At 38.2% G+C, this 19401-nt stretch overlaps 1 protein-coding gene across 5 annotated transcripts in view; it reads right to left on the bottom strand.

The window, feature by feature from the left end:
- Positions 1-19401, bottom strand: part of LOC124149999 (SH3 and PX domain-containing protein 2A-like) — a 321507-nt gene that overhangs the window by 154715 nt on the left and 147391 nt on the right. For all 5 annotated transcript variants that reach the window (XM_046521873.2, XM_046521871.2, XM_046521872.2 and 2 more), the window contains exon 5: positions 16916-16992. In XM_046521873.2, the coding sequence (XP_046377829.1) occupies positions 16916-16992 (77 nt within the window). The remainder of the gene's footprint in view (positions 1-16915; positions 16993-19401) is intronic.

Raw genomic sequence — 19401 nt, 5'->3', positions numbered from 1 at the left:
TACTTTACATACACAGTGTTCAACAATGTAACTAAAATCAGTCTGCAACGCTATTTTGAAAACCCCGCCCTCTGCTTGCGGAAGTTGACACATCGTTTGTTAGCACCCTATCGCCTGTGGGGAGAGCTTATAAAGCCCATATAACACAGGCCTGGACTTTCTCTATTTTTAGATATATCCACCACCCCATATTACGGTTTAGCATCTTGACTTTATGTGACACCTGTAAGTCAGATGTTACCTGTTTTCTGACAGGCCTTTGATCCTCTTCTTTGAAGAGGAACTCTCATGGATAGGTATTTTCTTTAGTATAGTGCACACTTTTTTTCCAAAAAACACAGCTGTGTAGAAGGGGGTGCGCATTATACACAAATTAATGAGTTTTGATGTTTTTTCCCCCATGGAAAGACATTACTGTGAGCACGTAACACCGGAAATACCATGTCAACAAATCCATACTGAAGTTCGCAAATTATTCAGGTAATTACACTGTCTGGCTATAAAAAGTGTTCTTTGTATATCTGGACTCATGTTTGTAACTTATTTCATTTATTTTATTCAAAATTCCTTTTAATATTGTTTTAATTAATTTCGGCGAAATCGTGTGTGAAGCGATCGGAAGGTCGCACAACTCACCGTTATTAACAGCAACCACGGTCCGATTACCGCTATTGACGCCTTGAAATGAACTTTAGTTGACAGAGAATGGTCATATATCATAAATGCCATACTTTGATTCGTTAAAAGTCATATTTGTTTTTGTTGGACGATTCTATGTCAACACGTAATTCTCGCGATCACGCAATCACGTGCACAGGAGCCTTGACGGTGACTGGTCAGACTGGTTCCATATAAAAAATAATACCCGGCAATAGCGATCAGCTGCTTCGCTTAGGGTTATTATTATTTTAAATATGTTTAGTAAAAGCTGCATCTAAATTAACAAGATATTGGAATATATTATTCCTGATAAAAAAATAGTTTCAGATACAACTTTTGCCGATCCTTGCATTAAAATCCTGTAAAGTTATATCATTGGGTGTGTATTGACCGAATCACCGGTAGATTCCAAGAAAACGTGTGTACAGCTGATTGCTGTGGCCGGTGTCCCGGTATAAACTCTGCCCCGTACAAATTCTCCCCCCGGAGAGTTTATACCGGTACAGATTCTCCCCCGGAGAATCTGTTCTGAAATAAAATCTCCCCCGGGCGGGTGTGTTTCGCGCCCCCCTCAGTATAAAGTCTCCCCCCTGATTATTCGGTTTGTTGCAATGTCTTTCAGTACTATATTCTTTAAATAGTTATCTTTAATGTAAGGAGGGTTACTTTAAAAAATAGATTATGAAATATGGTCATAATGAATTGATATTTCAGCATATTTTATTTGGTAACTGTACCTTCCATCCTAAAATAATTATAAGACATAATCATACCAAACAAATTTGAATGAAATGACTTAATGTAACAAATACATGTACGGTTACTGTTGTAACAGAATTCAGAAATCTTATTAATCCTCGGAAACATTCGGTTTTACCAATAACTACGTAAAAACTGTCAACATATCCACGCGCGCCTCCAGCTCAGGCTGTCCGTTATACTCTGATTTAAGATCTAAAATATATTCCTTAATACAGGCTACGATTTGAAAATGGTATCAGTGTAATATCAGTGGCTAGAATATCATGGTGCAAGCAGGTTTCTGTTAAACATACAACATCATAACTATCTAATTCAGCACTGATAAAATCTACTTTGTCTTTAAGACTGCGTACGTTTAGATATATAATCTTTAAATCTGGACTATGCAAAGGTCCTGGATTCGGATGGATATCACCGCAGCCGAAGAGAAAAAGTAAAACTAAGAATGATAATCGGAAATTAGATAAGCAAAGTAACCCAAAATATAGAGAAATGTGTATCATCTTCCCGAAATGATAAGCATGTAGAATAGATTTTAAAAAAAACCCACCCCAGCCTGTATTGAATAACATCAACCGGCATCGTCAAAGCAAAGTGTACATGTAATTGTTACAATCGGGCTGGCCGTGAATCTTAATGAAGAACACCTTGTTAAAAAGACACACCGAAACTGATTTGCATAACTGATGACCACAACCATCAAAATAGTAAAAATGATACAGTATAACCTCATACTGAAGAGAAAACAAGAAAAACACAGAGAAGTAAAATAGCACGTCATATAGAAATGAGATAAAGTAATCTGAGAAGGGATTCATACGTTATATACAACTTAAAAAAATAATATTATGAAAAACGAAAGGAAAAGTGCCCCCCCCCCCCCCCGAAAAGAAAAGAAAGAAAAATACCCCGCAAAATCAATCAAAATCAAAATCAACAAATAAAAGGAAACAACCACACACACACAAGTAACTAAATGTATATTTAGATAAATATATAACCCAGAACAAATAAAGGAGAGAAAAAAATAAATAAAAAATACATTTTTTTATTAAACAAATAAACATTCAAACCTTGAGGAATATGAAAAGCCAATGTGTAATACTAAAGCAAGAAGACACGATAAACTGTACCAACATTACAATGTTCCCCGATGTGCATGCTTTACCTGGGCTACATACGGGTGATCTAAGTTAGAAATATATGACTGATATAAATTCTTTATACACGGTAATATCGAATATTCTTGGATTATCTTTTTTTTCAAATGTGCTCCATTCAAGAAAAGTTATATAGAATTATATATTTACTCTCCCCCATGTATTTTGCTCTTTTATGTAAAAGCTTTTTCACCTTACACATTTTAATTACAGATTCCTTTGTTTTGATTTTAATGCAAACAACCCAGGCTTTTGAAATGCTATACAAAAAGTATGCTCAAAAGTTCGGCGACTTTGTTTCCATAGTGCGCGGTTTGGCGCGGTTTCACCAATTGCAAACCGCTAGGGGCTAGCGTTTGGTAAAACCGCGACAAATCGAAACAGTTCATTTATGATGACGATGTAGTATTTCCATTGGCGCGGTTAGGACCGTTCGGCTAAAAAAAAAAATCGAACAGTGCTCGATTATCTTGAACTGCGTGGTTAGCCCAGCAGTTCTACCCGAGCCAAGGGTAATTTTACAGAATAAGGCCTAATATCTTGGAAAAAAACCTTGCATAGCGGTTTGACTTGAGGTGCGCCGTTTGAATATATACAGAGTTTTGTATTACATTTCAACCGCCTCCCAAAACGGGCCCCTAACCGCGTGGCGAACTGACTGAATGAAAGTGTTTTTCATTCAAAAGAAACACGCCAGAAAGATATATTCTTAATTGAATACTGAATTTTATGATTTTTAATATAGCTATTGTTGCTTGCATTATTGAAAAGTAAGCTTATAAACGTAATATTAATTTATGAATGTAGTACAAACCAACAAAATCATTTTCAAACGAACTATTCCAACGTGTCTGTAGATGACTAGCCATCAGTTCATGTGGGTGTCACTGCTGGTGTCATCCTGAGAAAATGGGGCTGGCGTGTCACGCTGAGGTGTTTTCATGTAGGGAGGGCGGTTGTGGGCAACGGGCATGTCAAGTTGCTGCCCATCACACATAATACGTGTACAAATACCTAAAGGGTTAGAACATTTGCTATCATTTGCTTGTATCGTTCGTCAACACATTGCCATACAGTTCTTCAGTGTTACCAAATCTTCTCGTGATGGATGCCAGCGAAGTATCTCGCCTTGTAGACTACATCGCCTCTACTACGTACCCAGAAGACTTCTCCAAAGATCAAAAGAGACGTCTACGTGAGAAGGCAGCCTCTTTCACAGTTGCTGACAGAGTTCTCTACCATCTAGGCAATGGGGAGAAGAAGCAGAAGGTCGTCGTTGGTGAAGAAGAGAAGATGAAGATCATAGAGACTCTCCACAGCAGCATTGTCGGTGGTTGTCACTTCGGGCAGAATGCAACCATTGCCAAGGTCACCGAGCGGTACTGGTGGCGCAGTATGAGTAATGACGTCCGTGAGTTCTGTAAGCGTTGCCCTGCTTGCCAGAAAGCGAACCCCAACAACAGACCCCAAGTGGCAAGCTTACACCCTGTCCCTGTTAAGGAACTTTTTCATCGATGGGGTATTGACCTTATTGGACCACTTAAAGAAACTGTAGATGGGTTCAGGTATATCATCGTTGCCACCGAGTACCTTACCAGATGGGTGGAGGTTGCTGCACTTCCAGACAAGAAGGCCATCAGCATTCATCAGTTTCTGATGCAGCTAGTGTACAGATACGGGGCCAGTCAAGTACTCCTGCACGACCAGGGAAGGGAATTTTGCAATTTTCTTGTGAAGGATCTCTGTAACATTTTAGCTACTGACCAAGCCACTACGTCCCCGTATCACCCCCAGTCCATTGGTCTCACCGAAAGATTTAACCAGACCATGATCACCCAGCTGATGAAGATGGTTAACAAGGACGCAGACGACTGGGACAAGTTCCTTCAACCCGTTGCCTTTGCCTACCGGACCAACATCCAGGCGTCTACTAAGACGTCTCCGTTGAGCTCCTGTATGGCCAGAAAGCAAGACTTCCCATCGACCTTGAAGAAGCGAAGGATGACAAAGCTGTCTGGGATGTTGACAACGAAGCCGTCGCTGACCGCATGACGAAACTTGCTGACGTGATGCCCTCAAGCCGTGCAACAGCTAGAGACAACATCGAGAAGGCACAGTCAAAACAGAAGAGGCGATACGATCTTAAACACAGCTCGCCCGTTTTCCAGGTAGGATTTTTAAGCTCTATTTCAAAACAATCATCTGTTAGTAGCAGTAGCAATTTGGGAGAAAGCCTAGCGTGTGTAAAACTAATGGTTACAAACTGTTAAATTAACAAAACAAGTATGGGACTGCGTTATTTTAGAATAATTACTTTCTTAAGAAATATATTCTTTTTGAATGCAGATATATTCTTATGATATTAGGTTATTAGAAATCAGTGGTGCTGAAAGTTTCTTTGTGTTACAGGTCGGGCAAAGAGTCACCATCATCAACAGGAGACGAGACACAAGGATGGGACACAAGCTCGCTCCCCGGTACTTCGGCCCGTACGTCATTCACGAGTCCCCCGGCAAGGGGGTGTATCTACTTAGAAGCGGCGAGAAAGTCCTCAAGTCACGCTACAACGCCACTCACCTTAAGATATGGCATGATCCGCTCGTCACAGATGCCCCTGCCGAAGGCGACACAGTCCCCGTTACAACTGATGACGCTGCTACAGACGTTACAGCTAAGGAGGACTCTGCAGATACGTTCTGGGTTAAGGACTTAAACTTACGATTGTCAGACAGAGATGACATTGAGTCCGGGCAGTGGGTAAATGACCGAGTCATTGACGCTACATCTAAACTTGTGACATCCAGCACCGGGCTAGTGAACCAGTCGTCTCTTCTCTCACAGACAGAATTTAAGCCCATCCATCGCGACACCGTGCAGATCCTCCATAACACTGACCACTGGGTGACGGTATCAAGCAACGACCGTGGCGTGATGTATGCTAACAGCACGAAGAGAGCTGTTAGCGACCACATCAATAAACAGTTGAAGCAGATCTTCCAAAATAAACGTGACAGTAGTGGTAACCTTACAGTTGAACTGCTTCCTTGCCAGTTGCAGACAAATGGTTCAGACTGTGGCATCTTTGCCATTGCTAATGCAGTTGAACTTTCCCTAGGTAACAGTTTGCACTCCTGCAGATACGACATTGCAAAGATGAGACCCCACCTAGCGCAGTGCCTGATCGCACACGACGTCAGTCCTTTTCCAAAGACTGTGACGCGTGGACGCCCGCCGAAGTCAAAGATCATCACGCTATAGTTGTGTAACCGAAAGTTGTACTGTAAATACAAACCTAACACTGACATATTTAAACTAGAAATTATGTCCAATGAACATGATGTATTGAAGCAATTGACCTTGAATTTGTTTTCCAAAATATGCTATCATGCTTATGAAAGTGCTATCCATAAATACAGAGTTTGTTGTTTCTAATACAGTTTTTGTTGTCTGTATACAGTTTTTTAATATACCAGTTTGAGTCTACTTGTGAACACAATCGATGGTTGAAATGTAAGTCTAAGAACAAAACATGAACTAATTCTCAAGAACTCCTTCATCTTTGACTGACTGATGTATTTTCAATCTTTATTCAGCACTGAAGAGGCACCATGCCTATAGTACGAAGCATTAAGTTTATGAAAAATCAGCATTGATTTTGACTCCATAAACTGTCATAAAGTATTCATAAAGTATCAGGGGTCATTTCAACTTGCAAAATGATTGACATAGTCCTTTATAGAGCGAGGATAGGCCTGTTTTCCCACCCGATTGACTGATATTACATGGTGTAGAACGGTTAATGGTTAAGCATGCATGTTACACTAATACGCGATATTTCATAAGAAAATATCATATCTCCGTTAAAACATAAAACCAATATTTATGAGTATATAAGACTTTATCACTGTATCCAATTCCAAAATTTTAGATATAAACTTAGAACAGTTCAGTTTAAAATTCTTCAACCTTTAATTCATCACAGGATGTGTAGCTAGACGACGGGAATTTATAGTCTTGACTGTTTTCTTTGATGAGAATGTTTCTCACCGACCTTAGTGTGTAGGGGTGTGATATCCTGGGCAGGAAATGACAGTGTTTTGACTACTCGTCTTTCATTAATTAACGTGTTGGGCATCCCTAATGAACCTTTACTAATTCATGTTAAACCAACACAGGATGTTTTCTGGAAGTGGACAATCGTGAATGTCATAGGGCTGACACGACACGTGTTAATAACTTCTAAAGTTACTAAACAATCTTTGTACCTAACGACTAGCATATAAACTAAACATCGTCTCTATCAGAAGTGATTTGCTTGTCTATAGATGTAAACACATTTGATGATACATCTGTGTGTTTAAAGTTGATTTTGACAGCCCGGGCCAAGTCGGACAGAACACAAACACTTCTGATAGAGACTGTTGATAATGTAGAGGGAAAAGCGCTTCACTTTGAGCACCTTATTTTTTTAAATACCGCGATCTGAGACACTATAAAGTGGTATTAAGGTAGATATAATACTAGTCTATAGGTGTGAGTCCATTTCATGTTACATCTGTGAGGTTTAAGTTGATCTTGACAGCCCGGGCCAAGTCGGACCGAACACTTGTGAGACAGTTGAGAGTATGGGGAGAAGAGGTCTACTATAACAAACGTGTCTGCTTTAAATACGATCAACAGTGACATTATAAAGTGGTATTTACTTAGCAATAGTATGTTCCTATAAATATAAACGCCACGCCGACAGATGGAAATTTGTATCAGGATAGCTGGAAGTATTTGATATGTTTCAAATCTTATTTCGTTTAACGATTGATCTTTTACATGTTACCTAGATCAGCGACGCTTACATCTCATTTTTGGTTGGTGCTTGTTCATAAATCTCATGTGTCTATGTTGCATCAATGATATGTAGGTATGATCACCGATAATGAAGAAATTAGCCAATAACACTTTGGTCCGTCTTGGCCCGGCTGGCCCGACTTTTAGGCAATACCCTCAACTATTGACTAACTTACTTACTTACTTTTGAGATTCAATGTGCGCATTCCGACTGATGCGTATTTCGCACACGGGCCAGGCCATTTAATGTGTTTTCGTCCTATGGAAACTCAAACAGCTAAACCTAATCTAACCGATGATGAAGATTTCTCCACTACTGAGGAAACAATAGACACTACTCCCACTAAAACAAACCAAAATTCCCTCTCAGCCCCAAAAAGGAAGAAATAACTAAACCGCAAAACTCCCCAACCAGCCAACACCCAAAACCTAAATAACCTCCTAAATACTCCTAGTATACATGCATAGTCAAAACTCACCAAAAGCTAGCATGAAATCCTTCCACAAAGTAGCTTTCAATATAAAATTAACCGATCTTTCCTTCTTCCTCTTTAACCTCCACCTAAAAGAAGTCACCGAATAAAATAAAAACTAAAAATTAAATCACCTATCACCCGAACCCAATAATGGAAGGACTAAATATTTTTAAGTGGAACGCCAACGGACTCACCTCCCGCGGCCATGAACTAAAAACTAAATTTAAACTAAATAAAGGCCCTCACATTGCTTGTATCCAGGAAACCAAATTCTCAAAAAAATCCAAATCCACACTACCTAACTACAACTAAGTTAGAACTGACAGAGCTAAACCAAAAACAAGAAGAGCCGCAGGAGGACTAATCATATTTATCAGGGAAGATATAAATTACGAAGAAATAAAAATAGACACGCCAAACCTAGAAGCCAACTGCATTAAAATCACATTAAATAACCGAAAAATAAACATCATAAATATATACCACTGGGCGGAACAAAAAGTCCAACCTGAGGATCTAAACAAACTACTTCAAATAAGCGATAAATCTACTATATTCCTAGGAAACTTAACGCTCACCATCCTACAGGGAGCATAGATGATAAAATAGATAATCATGGCAAATTAATCTCCGAATGGATAGAAACAAACGACCTAGTACTCATAAATGACAACCAACCCACGAGTTACGATAAGATAAACCAAAAAATGTCGGCTATCGACCTAACCATATGCACCGCAGATCTATCTCAAAGTACTCAATGGGAAGTGCACGACGTCCCGCTAGGTAGTGACCACTTCCCGATAAACATAACCATAGTAAATACAAACGTACCAATCCAAACAGAAAACCAAGAACCAAAATTCTATTACAATAAGCTAACTGGGACCAATCCCAAGATATCTGCAACGAAGCTAACTTAAACGAAATAGAAAATAATGACCCAGAAACCTATTGTAAAAACCTAACAGACTAATATATAATAAAGGCAGCCAAAACCTCCATCCCCTTCAAAACATCAGGCAAACCCACGGTACCATGGTGGAATGAGGAAATAGAACAGACTAGACGAAAACGTAAATCAGCCTTCAATAAAGCAAAACGCGACTACACACATCTAAACTTAGCCCACGAACTAAACCACCAGGTTCAAAAACTAGTCCAAATAGCCAAAAGTAGAGACTGGAAAAAATTCTGCGAATGTATAAATAACCGTACAGATGCCAGAACGGTCTGGCGCAAAATCCACGCCATTAGAGGCTTAAAACGACATAAAAAACTAACATTAACAACTCAACCAACCCCGCCCAAAAAGCAAATAATCTCGCCAACCACTTTTCGGCCGTTAGCAGTAGCACCAACTACAGCCAAAAATTCCAAGATAAACTTAAAACAAAAAACAAACCCACAAAAGAACCAAACAATAACAATCTAGAAATAAACCAACCCTACAAAATGGAGGAGCTCCTCTACGTAATCCAAAACAGGAAAAAGGGCACAGCCCCAGGATTAGACCTAACTTCTGAACAAATAATTTAAAAAAACAACCTAAAACTATATCCTACTCCCTGGAAACAGGCCCTAGTCATACCAATCCCTAAACCTAATAAACCAGCTAATCAAGCTAACTCATATCGACCAAAATCTCAACTTCAAACTTATGCAAAGTAATGGAATCAATGGCTAAAAATAGATTATAACATTACCTAACCCAAAATAACATCAACTATTGAACTGCATGGCAAGTATTTATAAAACGACCGGGGGAGGAAATATTCTGGGGGGAGACTTTATTTCGTAGGGTGGGGGAGAGTTTATTTCGAGAGGGGCGGAACTGTACCGGTATAAATTCGCCGGGGGGAGACTTTATTCTGGGGGCGAATATATTTCGTGACACCGGCTTAGTTTACAAGATAATACACAAGGTAATCTTAATCCCTGGATATAAAACAATGCCTAGCTGATCAAAAAATACAATTTAAACGGTAAATCAACATGTCTGGTGATTTTTTATCTCAAATTTTGAATTTGTACCGACGAAGTTTCTCATCACCCGTTCGTTTGCCGGACTTCGCTGAAGGGGTACGGTGTAATTTTTTTCTGCGCATAATTTCTTTTTTTTCCAAAATATTGAACCTGCTAGAGGGGGGTGCGCATTATACATGGGTGCGCACTATACTCAAGAAAATACAGTACAACTTTGCAGAATTGGAGAGGTAACAAGATCGTTAATGCAAATATTGTATTCAAAACATTGAAAGCGGTGCGTAAAGGTTAATTTGCACTTTAGTTCTGTTAATTAAAGGCTGAAATGAAAATACAGCAGAAGCAGAGACTTTATATATATAGAGGTTCCATATATGGTCCCTTTTGGTGGAGATGTGTTAAAACAAAAATCACACCTTTGCAAGTAAGCCTCTGTTCAGGGGCATAGTTAGCTGCACATGTTTTAAAACTAATAATCTTGACACTGCAACTTTACAGATTTTAATACCTAAGTTCAAAATGGGAAACAAAATTAGAAAACTTTGTAACAAGTTAACACTTCTCCAGCTGCTTTGAATTAAACCAAGAAGCAACAGTTGACACTAAAACGCGCAACTTCCAATAGAGACTAATTCACAGAATTATTACTACAAATTCATTTCTACAAAAAATAAGCAAGCATGACAACAGTTCATGAACTTTATGCGAAAATTAACCTGAAACATAAGAACACATTTTCTTCACTTGAAACAAAACACAGGAATTAATACAGTAATTTGTAAAATGGTACAAAAGTAGTTATCGATTTAGATCGCAGATCATTCATACTTGGTAACCCTGAACATAATCTACTGTTAAACCACTCATATGCAATCACAATTCAATACATATATATATATGTAATAGCTATGTAATCTTGTTCCTCTTAATGTCTCAGCGGGCGCACGTTACAATTTAACAACTTCTTCACAGCTACAGACTGCAAATGCTAGAACAGTTAACTACTACAAATCATATTTACCGGATACAGTGCGAATGTGGAATAAATTACCGGATAATGTTAAGTAACAAAATACTGCATATAACTTCACTAAAAGTGACAGAAAATCTTAAAGTTTTTGGCTTCAACTTAGACTATGGTACCCGTTTCTGTCAAATCATCCATTCCTGCCTCAAGTTAGGATGCAGTGATTTAAATGCACAGTAATATTATAGACGAATCCATGTGTCTACTACCTGCTCCTGTGGATGCCATTATGAGGATCCTACACATTATTTCTTTTCATGTCGTAACTACAGCAATCTTCGGAACAATATGTACTACTATATAAAAGGATATGACTTGGATTCAGTATTATATTTAAATGCCACTATAGCTACTGATATTAACCTTGCTATTGCACAATTTGTTCATTTGTTCATTGCAAAATCTAAAAAGATTTAAAATATAAATATGTTCCCTTCCTTACGATTACATCAATCAAATAGTTGTTTGTATGCGTGACATGCTAGCTGCTATGTAGAGGTATAGGTGTACAAGCATATATGTGTGCATGTACATATGCATGGATGCACCGGTTTGCTTATGTACCGACATGTATGCGTGTATTTGTGTGTGACTTGTATTTTCACATCATAACAGTGGGTACAATTAATCTAATTTAATTGTATAGTTTACTCTTATTAATTGTTAAATGTCCTTTGTAGGGAGAGGTGTTTCAATAGGATTTGCCTGTTCACTAATCCCATTCCTTTTTGGGGGAAATAAATAGTTTTAATCATAGTCAATATAGTCTGGAAGTTAATTTAAGGTACCAACGTTTACTACAATATCTGAAAAACTATTGGATCTACTCCAGTCAAAGTTGGTATGAGATTATTAAACAGTCATACATAACTGGATATTACATTTAAAGACAATCGGTGCATGAATAAAAAATCTGTCTATTTAGCTATCACTATATTTCATCAACAACCAGACCTGTTCGTCACGGGTGGAACGAGCATTCTTTGTAACAGCCATCTGCATAATGCTACCCCTGCGTCAACTCAACTTGAAAGGTTGCACGGGAATCAAGCACGCATGAATACGGTGTTAGCATTGGGCATCTCAAGCAGTTATTTAATAATATTTATCCAATTAGTTTTGCATTCTTTTTCAGGTCAGTGTTATTGACTTGAATGTATCATTCCTTGCTACATATTTTTATATTTCATGCATCATGTTATTAGGTGTAATATATCATATGTAATTATTCATTTAGACAAATCATTGCTTTATGGTTTCAAAGAAAATATTTTAATCGAGACTTTCGGGGCTGTTTCGGAGGAAAGAGAATCAAATTCTGAGCCAAGAATTGCACAAAGTGGACAAGATCTTATTACGAAATGTACTACAAAGCAAGAACCTGAAATTCGTAGACGATTCCTAGAAATTCTTTGATAAACAAATTTTTTCTCACGAATCCCATGAACTACAAGATTGTTTGGGAATCAAATAAGATATATTTAAGATTCTTAAGAAATGATTAAGAATATGTACGAATATGTAAGAATTCATAAACATGGTAATTCGGGCTATTACATGTCGTAGTGAAACAGGGGTATATGTATTGCACTATTCTTGGTCCCACGAAATGCCCTCGTCGTCAGATTCGGAGTCTGTGCTGTCACCTAAATGAACAACAACAGGCTGGACAGTATCTGGTCAGATACAGTCTTGTTTCCAATACTCTTCCTCAACTTTGATAACATGTTGCACACAGTTTGCCCAACGTACATCTGTAATTTCTCCCATCCCTTTAAAGACAATCTGCTTGACATCTGCAAGCTTGAAGGTCTTATTTTACCCCAGATTAGTTCGATGGGATTCAAGTCACAATGGTAAGGAGGAAGTCTAAGCACTTCATGACCGTGTTCCCTCAACATGTTGTCAATCAAATAAGAGGGCGGTGGTTTGTTCTGAAGAACCAGTTGGTAGTAGTCAGTTTTTTGGCTTTCGTGGGCCGAGCAATGCGGTTGTTGTCCAACCACTGACATATCTCACCTTTGGTGGAATTTGAGGTTGGACAATGGTTAATAGGATCTCGACAACTGTGATAGGGAGCATTGTCCATAACCACCAAGGCTTTATCAGGCAGTGCTAAGAGGAGCTGCTCCTCAACATACGCAGTGAAAACCTGACTATTCATCTCGGTATGATTGTCACTGCCATCTGTAGATCTGGATCTGAACACCTCTGTGGGAGCCTGCATGGAGGACAATCAGGCGCTCCCCTTTACCAGGGGGGATCTTGCACTGTGGCTCTCTGGTATCTGGGTGAGACCATTGGTAAGCCGCTGTGTGGCAGGCGTTAATCCAGGTTTTGTCCAAATAGACAGGCTCATAGCCTTCTTCTCGTTTCTTTTTAATAGTGCGCAAATAATTGGTACGCAAACGAATGATATCTGGTCGTTCACACATTGCTAGTTTCGACCCTTTCGTCTTTTTGTACTGATATCCAAATTTGAAAAGGAGTTTACAAATGGTCCATTTGGAAATATCTAAGTCATGCTCTGTAAGGAGAATTTGTTTTAGTTTTCGTGTTAAAATAAATTCATTTTCTTGTGTTAACCGCCGAATCACGTCCCTGACAACTTTCTTATCAAAGGAATCTAACTTTAATTTCCTATCCTGTTTTGAGATGCCCCTTAAGGGATGTGCATGGGAGCATGTGTTTTTATGAGAGTTCAAAATCTTAACTATGGTTTGTTTGGGAAGCTGTAACACATGAATTGTTCTTTTCAAGTACTTTGAAATGTCAAAGAAGGGCGAATGTCTTTCACTTTCAGCCTTAAAGTATTCAAATATTTTAACAACAAAACCTTTCGCATCAGCAGAAAGATGCTTGCGCTGAGACATCATGAAATCTAATGCTAACACCATATTCGTGCGTGCGTGATTCCCGTGAAACCTTTCGAGTTGAGTTGATTGGTTCAACTGTGTCATATGGCCCTGTGACGCAGGGGTAACATTATGCAGATGGCTGTTACAAAGAATGCTCGTTCCACCCGTGACGAACAGGTCTGGTTGTTGATGAAATATAGTGATAGCTAAATAGACAGATTTTTTATTCATGCACCGATTGTCTTTAAATGTAATATCCAGTTATGTATGACTGTTTAATAATCAGACTATAGATGTAAATGAACAGAAACTGATTTAAGTTTTGAACACCTGTTAAACATCATCAGACAAACACATAAATAGAAAAGAATACATATGGTGAAGATTATTTTTGTCTGTCCAAATGGGAAATGCTGTTTGGTGACAACTCTACTTATTCAGTAACAACATGTTTGATCAAACTTAACACTTCTTCATCTACCACTACCCCTTTCCTACTCCTCTACAATTCACTATATCAACTTCCTATTATATGAAAACAAGGTTTTTACAATCTAGCAAACAGTATCCTCTAGCCAGGTAGGCATGTAAGGGCTCTCATGAAATAGTGGCTTCTACATGCCATAATAAACCCTGGAAAAAGTGACAAACAATTGCGGGGCTTTATCAGTCTGCTCATCCGTTGGGTCACCATGTCTACAACTTATGTCAACATTGACCATGCCTTGAGTTGTCTTCTCAGAGGATTAATCCCTGTCAGATTGCGAGATGTTGTTCATTTTGCAACTACAAGGCAGAACTGAAGCAATCTCATGTGAGCGAGGGACATTAACAAACACTTTATTAAACCAAACATGATAGTCACACGCATCAAATTCTTTTTGCATCCTATATAAGTTAGGCATTGAGCTTCCACAGACATTATATAATCGAACTATATCCATTTACAATGTTCGACTACCGTTCAATAGATCGAGGGTCCACATGAGCGAGACGCACCCGACTACTTTCGCAACTTCCAATTTGATTTAACGTAAAAGGATAAGCGTGGTGAAATGAAGTCAGTTTAATCTATCTGGACAGATATCTAGACTTACTTGGGATGATCCGGTTGTGCCATCAGTTTCCACTGCGAAGGGTATTTTGTGGCACTGTTGTTTGTTCACGACTGCACAACCAAATCACTCAAAGTGAACATTTCCGATACAAATCATTCGAAAGCTCCGTAGAAGTGTGCCTGATTTCTGATTATGTGGCCCAAAATATCCCAAAGGTGAACAATAACATTCCCTATCTCAAGCGTAAAACGCTGAGTAGATCAAGGTTGTCTTTTCTTATTCCGGTGGTGACCTTGCCCTTCGTTTGAAGCTGTCACTGAATCCAAGCAGACTTAGCGTGTTGATTTTCACGTCTTCAGTAAAGGGTGGTACAGTAAACATGAATGTCTTTGGCGAACACTCTGATTTCTCTCTTCCAAAATGGTACGGACATGATATAAATTCAAATGATACATCAAGGAAACCGAACCATCTTGAATGCACAGACCCCGGCAGTGCGAGTGACCGACTGTTGGTCCGATATTCAAAGCGCGGCGCTAATGTGACTTTTCAAATTTTCTTATAGGTGTCCTGTTCTCTTAAGTTAAGGGTCTTGAGCGACGGTGCTGTTATGTCTGCAAACACAACTGCAGGCGCATGTTGTTAATGCGTATGCATAGGAATGTAAACAATGCCCATATTTGGGTACATATCAATATTCATGCACAACCAGATTTTGCAACCGGTTTCAGTTTGGTCTGTCAACGAACAAAAGTTGTTACGTATTTACACTTACATACATATTTAACGTGGGTAATAAATAAAATACCACTCTCATTCTCGTTAGATACTATTTTTACGCAACTCGTGAACTTTCTATGGTATCTTTCGCTCGGTCAGATACCATAGAAAGTCCACTCGTTTGGTAAAAATGGTATCTAACGAGAATGAGTGTAGTATTCTCTATATACTTTATGATGTTATGAATTTGGTCATTTTACTTGCAGTTCAAGCTTCCTTTCTCACCTGCCCTCCACATGCATTCTGCATGAACCCTTATGGAGGTATGACTCTTCTGTACAAGTGAGAAATATGCCAATATTCCTTTTCCAACCTGCTATAGAAATGAATGCTGGTAACCGACCAGTTATCGCTAATTTTATCATGTTATTTCTGACATATTATATGTACATAGTTGACTGTACCAATAACTTTAATTTTTGTGAAACTATTAGCTAATGCACTTATTTCTGTCTGTGGAAAAGATTCAGTTGATTTCTGTTATAAAGCTATGATAGGGAATCAAAACAGTTGAAATAGAATTTTCCCATTGACTTACTGTACCACTTATCGCCATCGTGTTAACAGCACGTGATCATGCGCAATACTTCAGTTATACAAATTACATTTTTTAGGATCTCAAATTTGTTATTCATCACATGCTTATCCTCAAAACTATGAACAATGGATTTCGCGATATATACAGGTTAATGTGCATTTTTGGAAATATAGCTCAAATAGGTTTCAGAAATATATTTTAGGGAAGAAATGACAGACAGATAGAAAGCAATGACAGAAATGAAAGTGCATCATCGTTTTGTTTGATTTATATTTTCATGTGAATTAGTAACGTGACAATGCCCACATATCTTTTCTTAAGTTGTATTTGAGCAAGGTGATTATGGTAGTTTTTTTTAAATATTTCCTCACAAGAGTCTGTTTTGTTCATCATTTTGGATAAATATTTCTCTCTTCTAATGAAAACGATCAAACGTAAAATGAGATGCGATCACATGCGTGTTATATTATAGGGAGTTGGCAATAATTGGTCCTCGGCAATAACTGGTCGCTAGCCAGTATTCTTATTAAAAGAGTATCACAGCTTTTCATTGAAGTAAAATATATTCTATTGCAGTATTATTTAATTTATTCTATCGAAATATTTGCCATTTTACTCAATTTGTTACATTTAGTTTTCAACAATGTGCTACCCCATTGGGCCCTATGTATGTGAAGAGTGAAGACCATATACACTCTGCAGAGACAGTGACAGCTAACAATTCAGTGTTGTAAAGAAGAACATCTGCAGTGCAGAATACATACTGACCTGGCAATATTCATCAATAGGTTTTAACCGCTTTAAGGCCACCTCTCGGATGTGACTGCGTCCAAACAAGATCTTTCCTGAAAATGATCAAAGATATGCACATGAGATTGAAAAGTGTTTTAACCTGAAGAGTGTTTGCATTACATGGAAAAACAGAAACAAATCTCCCAGTTCTCTATCTAACCCTGAATTTCATCACTTCGGTCTGGAACCTATGCCCCATATAGTACAACTTTTACACATAAGGAACTGTGTCCAACTAGCTACCATCATTACAAAGCATTTCTGTTTCAATAACATCACTTCCAATTTGTTAAAACATGTGAAATGAAGTACAACTTTGAAAGAAAAGGTAACATGTCTGTAGCTACCTTCATTATTTGTGACCAACTTGTGTCATTCCAGAACAAGACAATTGACAGCTTGAGCCCCCTGGAGGATTTCATTTTGGTGTGTGAATATCACAACTCCTTCAAATGAGAACAATAACTCTATTTCTATTAGTCCAACTAGTACTAATTGTTATAGTAGCACTCACTTATTACTGTTTTACAAAGAATTAAACCTCTTGATACATTAAAACAATATTAGAGTCATTTGTGGAAATATATCTCAATAATTATACTCAGCTGTTTATCTTTTATTTCCAAATGTATCTTTCTTAATATACCCTTCAAAAGAAGTAGGGGATACTCGGAAATAACTTAAAAATTCCAAAAATTGTAGACATTAGTTTCTAGTAATAGTTGTATGATAATGAACAACTTGTTAAAACATTACAACCGGTAGTGAAATGTGACAGTACATGTTATGACTGCCAACTATCTTGAAGGATGATGGGAAGATGGGAAATTTCAAAGATGACCGTTTGCATCAATTGTGCATAATACAGCCAGGATCAATAAGATTGACAGAAATGTGGTCCAGAGAGACTAATCAACCTTCCTTGAAAGTGTCAAAATCAGGAATGACACCCCATACATGTGTGTAACGCTATTACATGAGGTGTAGTATAGACAATGACAGTTCTACCTCAACCCCACTGGAGCCAGATTTATATTCCTATACTGCTACTACAGAGGGAATTTTTTATGTCAAAATGATGATGCGATTCAACGATCGCCATGAGATTAAGCTAAATTGACTCTAGCTCACCACCACCTAGAGCCAATCAATGCTTCTATGATATAAATTTTTATAGACAATGACAGTTCTGGCTCACTTCCACTGGAGCCAGATTTATACACCTATACCACCACCACCACAGGAATTTTTTATGTCAAAATGATGATGCGATTCAACAATCATCATGATTCGTATGAAAAGAATCATCAATATTAATTGATAATGGATAAAATTTACCATAGCCCACGAGGATATTGGAAAGGTATAGGAGCAATACAAAAATTAGCCACTGCGGCTAAGGTATCTAAAGATGCGGCCAAGGATTGGCTAAAGAAACAAGCGATGTGGCAAATATCTTTATCGGCACCTCGTTATATCCCGAGGGAGAAGGTTGATATTTTTACAACGAATGAAGTTCATCAAGCTGACCTCTTGTTTCTTCCCCATGATAAGGTAAGACGCAAAACGTATAAATACGCTTTAACCGTAGTGGATGTGGCTAGTCACTACATTTGGAGGCTGAACCATTAACCTTGAAAGATTCAACAGAAGTAGCTGATGCACTGAGCTGCATATGTAAACGCGAACCACTAAAAGTTATTTCAAGTAGATCCTGGTCGCGAGTTTATGGGATCAGTAACTAAACTATTAACAAAGCACGATGTCACAATCAGGCGTGGTGAAAAAGAGGCCCACCGTAGTCAAGCTATAGTTGAAAGATTTAGCCGGACATTAGCGGAACGTTTGTTTGGATATCAGTATGGGATTGAAATGAAATCAGAACGATTGAGATCAACCGAATGGCTGACACGATTATCAGCTGTTGTATCAGCGCTAAATAATGAAGTAACAAGATAAATCGGGAAGAAATCATCCGATGCGATTAAAGTGAAATCTGTGACTTCCGAATCTTCAGCACCGAGGAGAGGCAAAGAACAAAAACTTCTGGATAGAGTAAGTGTAAGATATTTATACTAGGCCAGTGAACTTGAAGGAGGCAAATGTTGTACAACTGATCCGATTTGGTCCCTTAAGATATAAAACATTAGTCGGTTGGTTATGAAAGAAGGAGAGCCTATTCTTTATTATCTTAAAGATGGACCGGGTAGGGCATTTGTACAAGAAGAGATGCTTATAGTTCCCAACGATATATCCTGTGATTGACACTTCTTAAAGCGTTCATCTTGTGTTTGAATGTTCTACCGTTGAATAATGCTTCTTTATACTGTATGTGTTTGATATGCTTTTTTACCACATACTTCTTAACACCCTTAGCTTTTCTTATCTCACTTCTTAGAATACATCTTAGGTCTTAATCCGACATACTCAGCAATAGGGGTACCAGCACATTCATCCTTCAT

The sequence above is a fragment of the Haliotis rufescens genome, unplaced genomic scaffold (genome assembly GCF_023055435.1).
Source record: "Haliotis rufescens isolate VD_foot unplaced genomic scaffold, xgHalRufe1.0.p SCAF_12, whole genome shotgun sequence".
Taxonomy (NCBI): Eukaryota; Metazoa; Mollusca; class Gastropoda; order Lepetellida; family Haliotidae; genus Haliotis; species Haliotis rufescens.
This window is presented reverse-complemented; position numbering and strand designations above follow the sequence as displayed.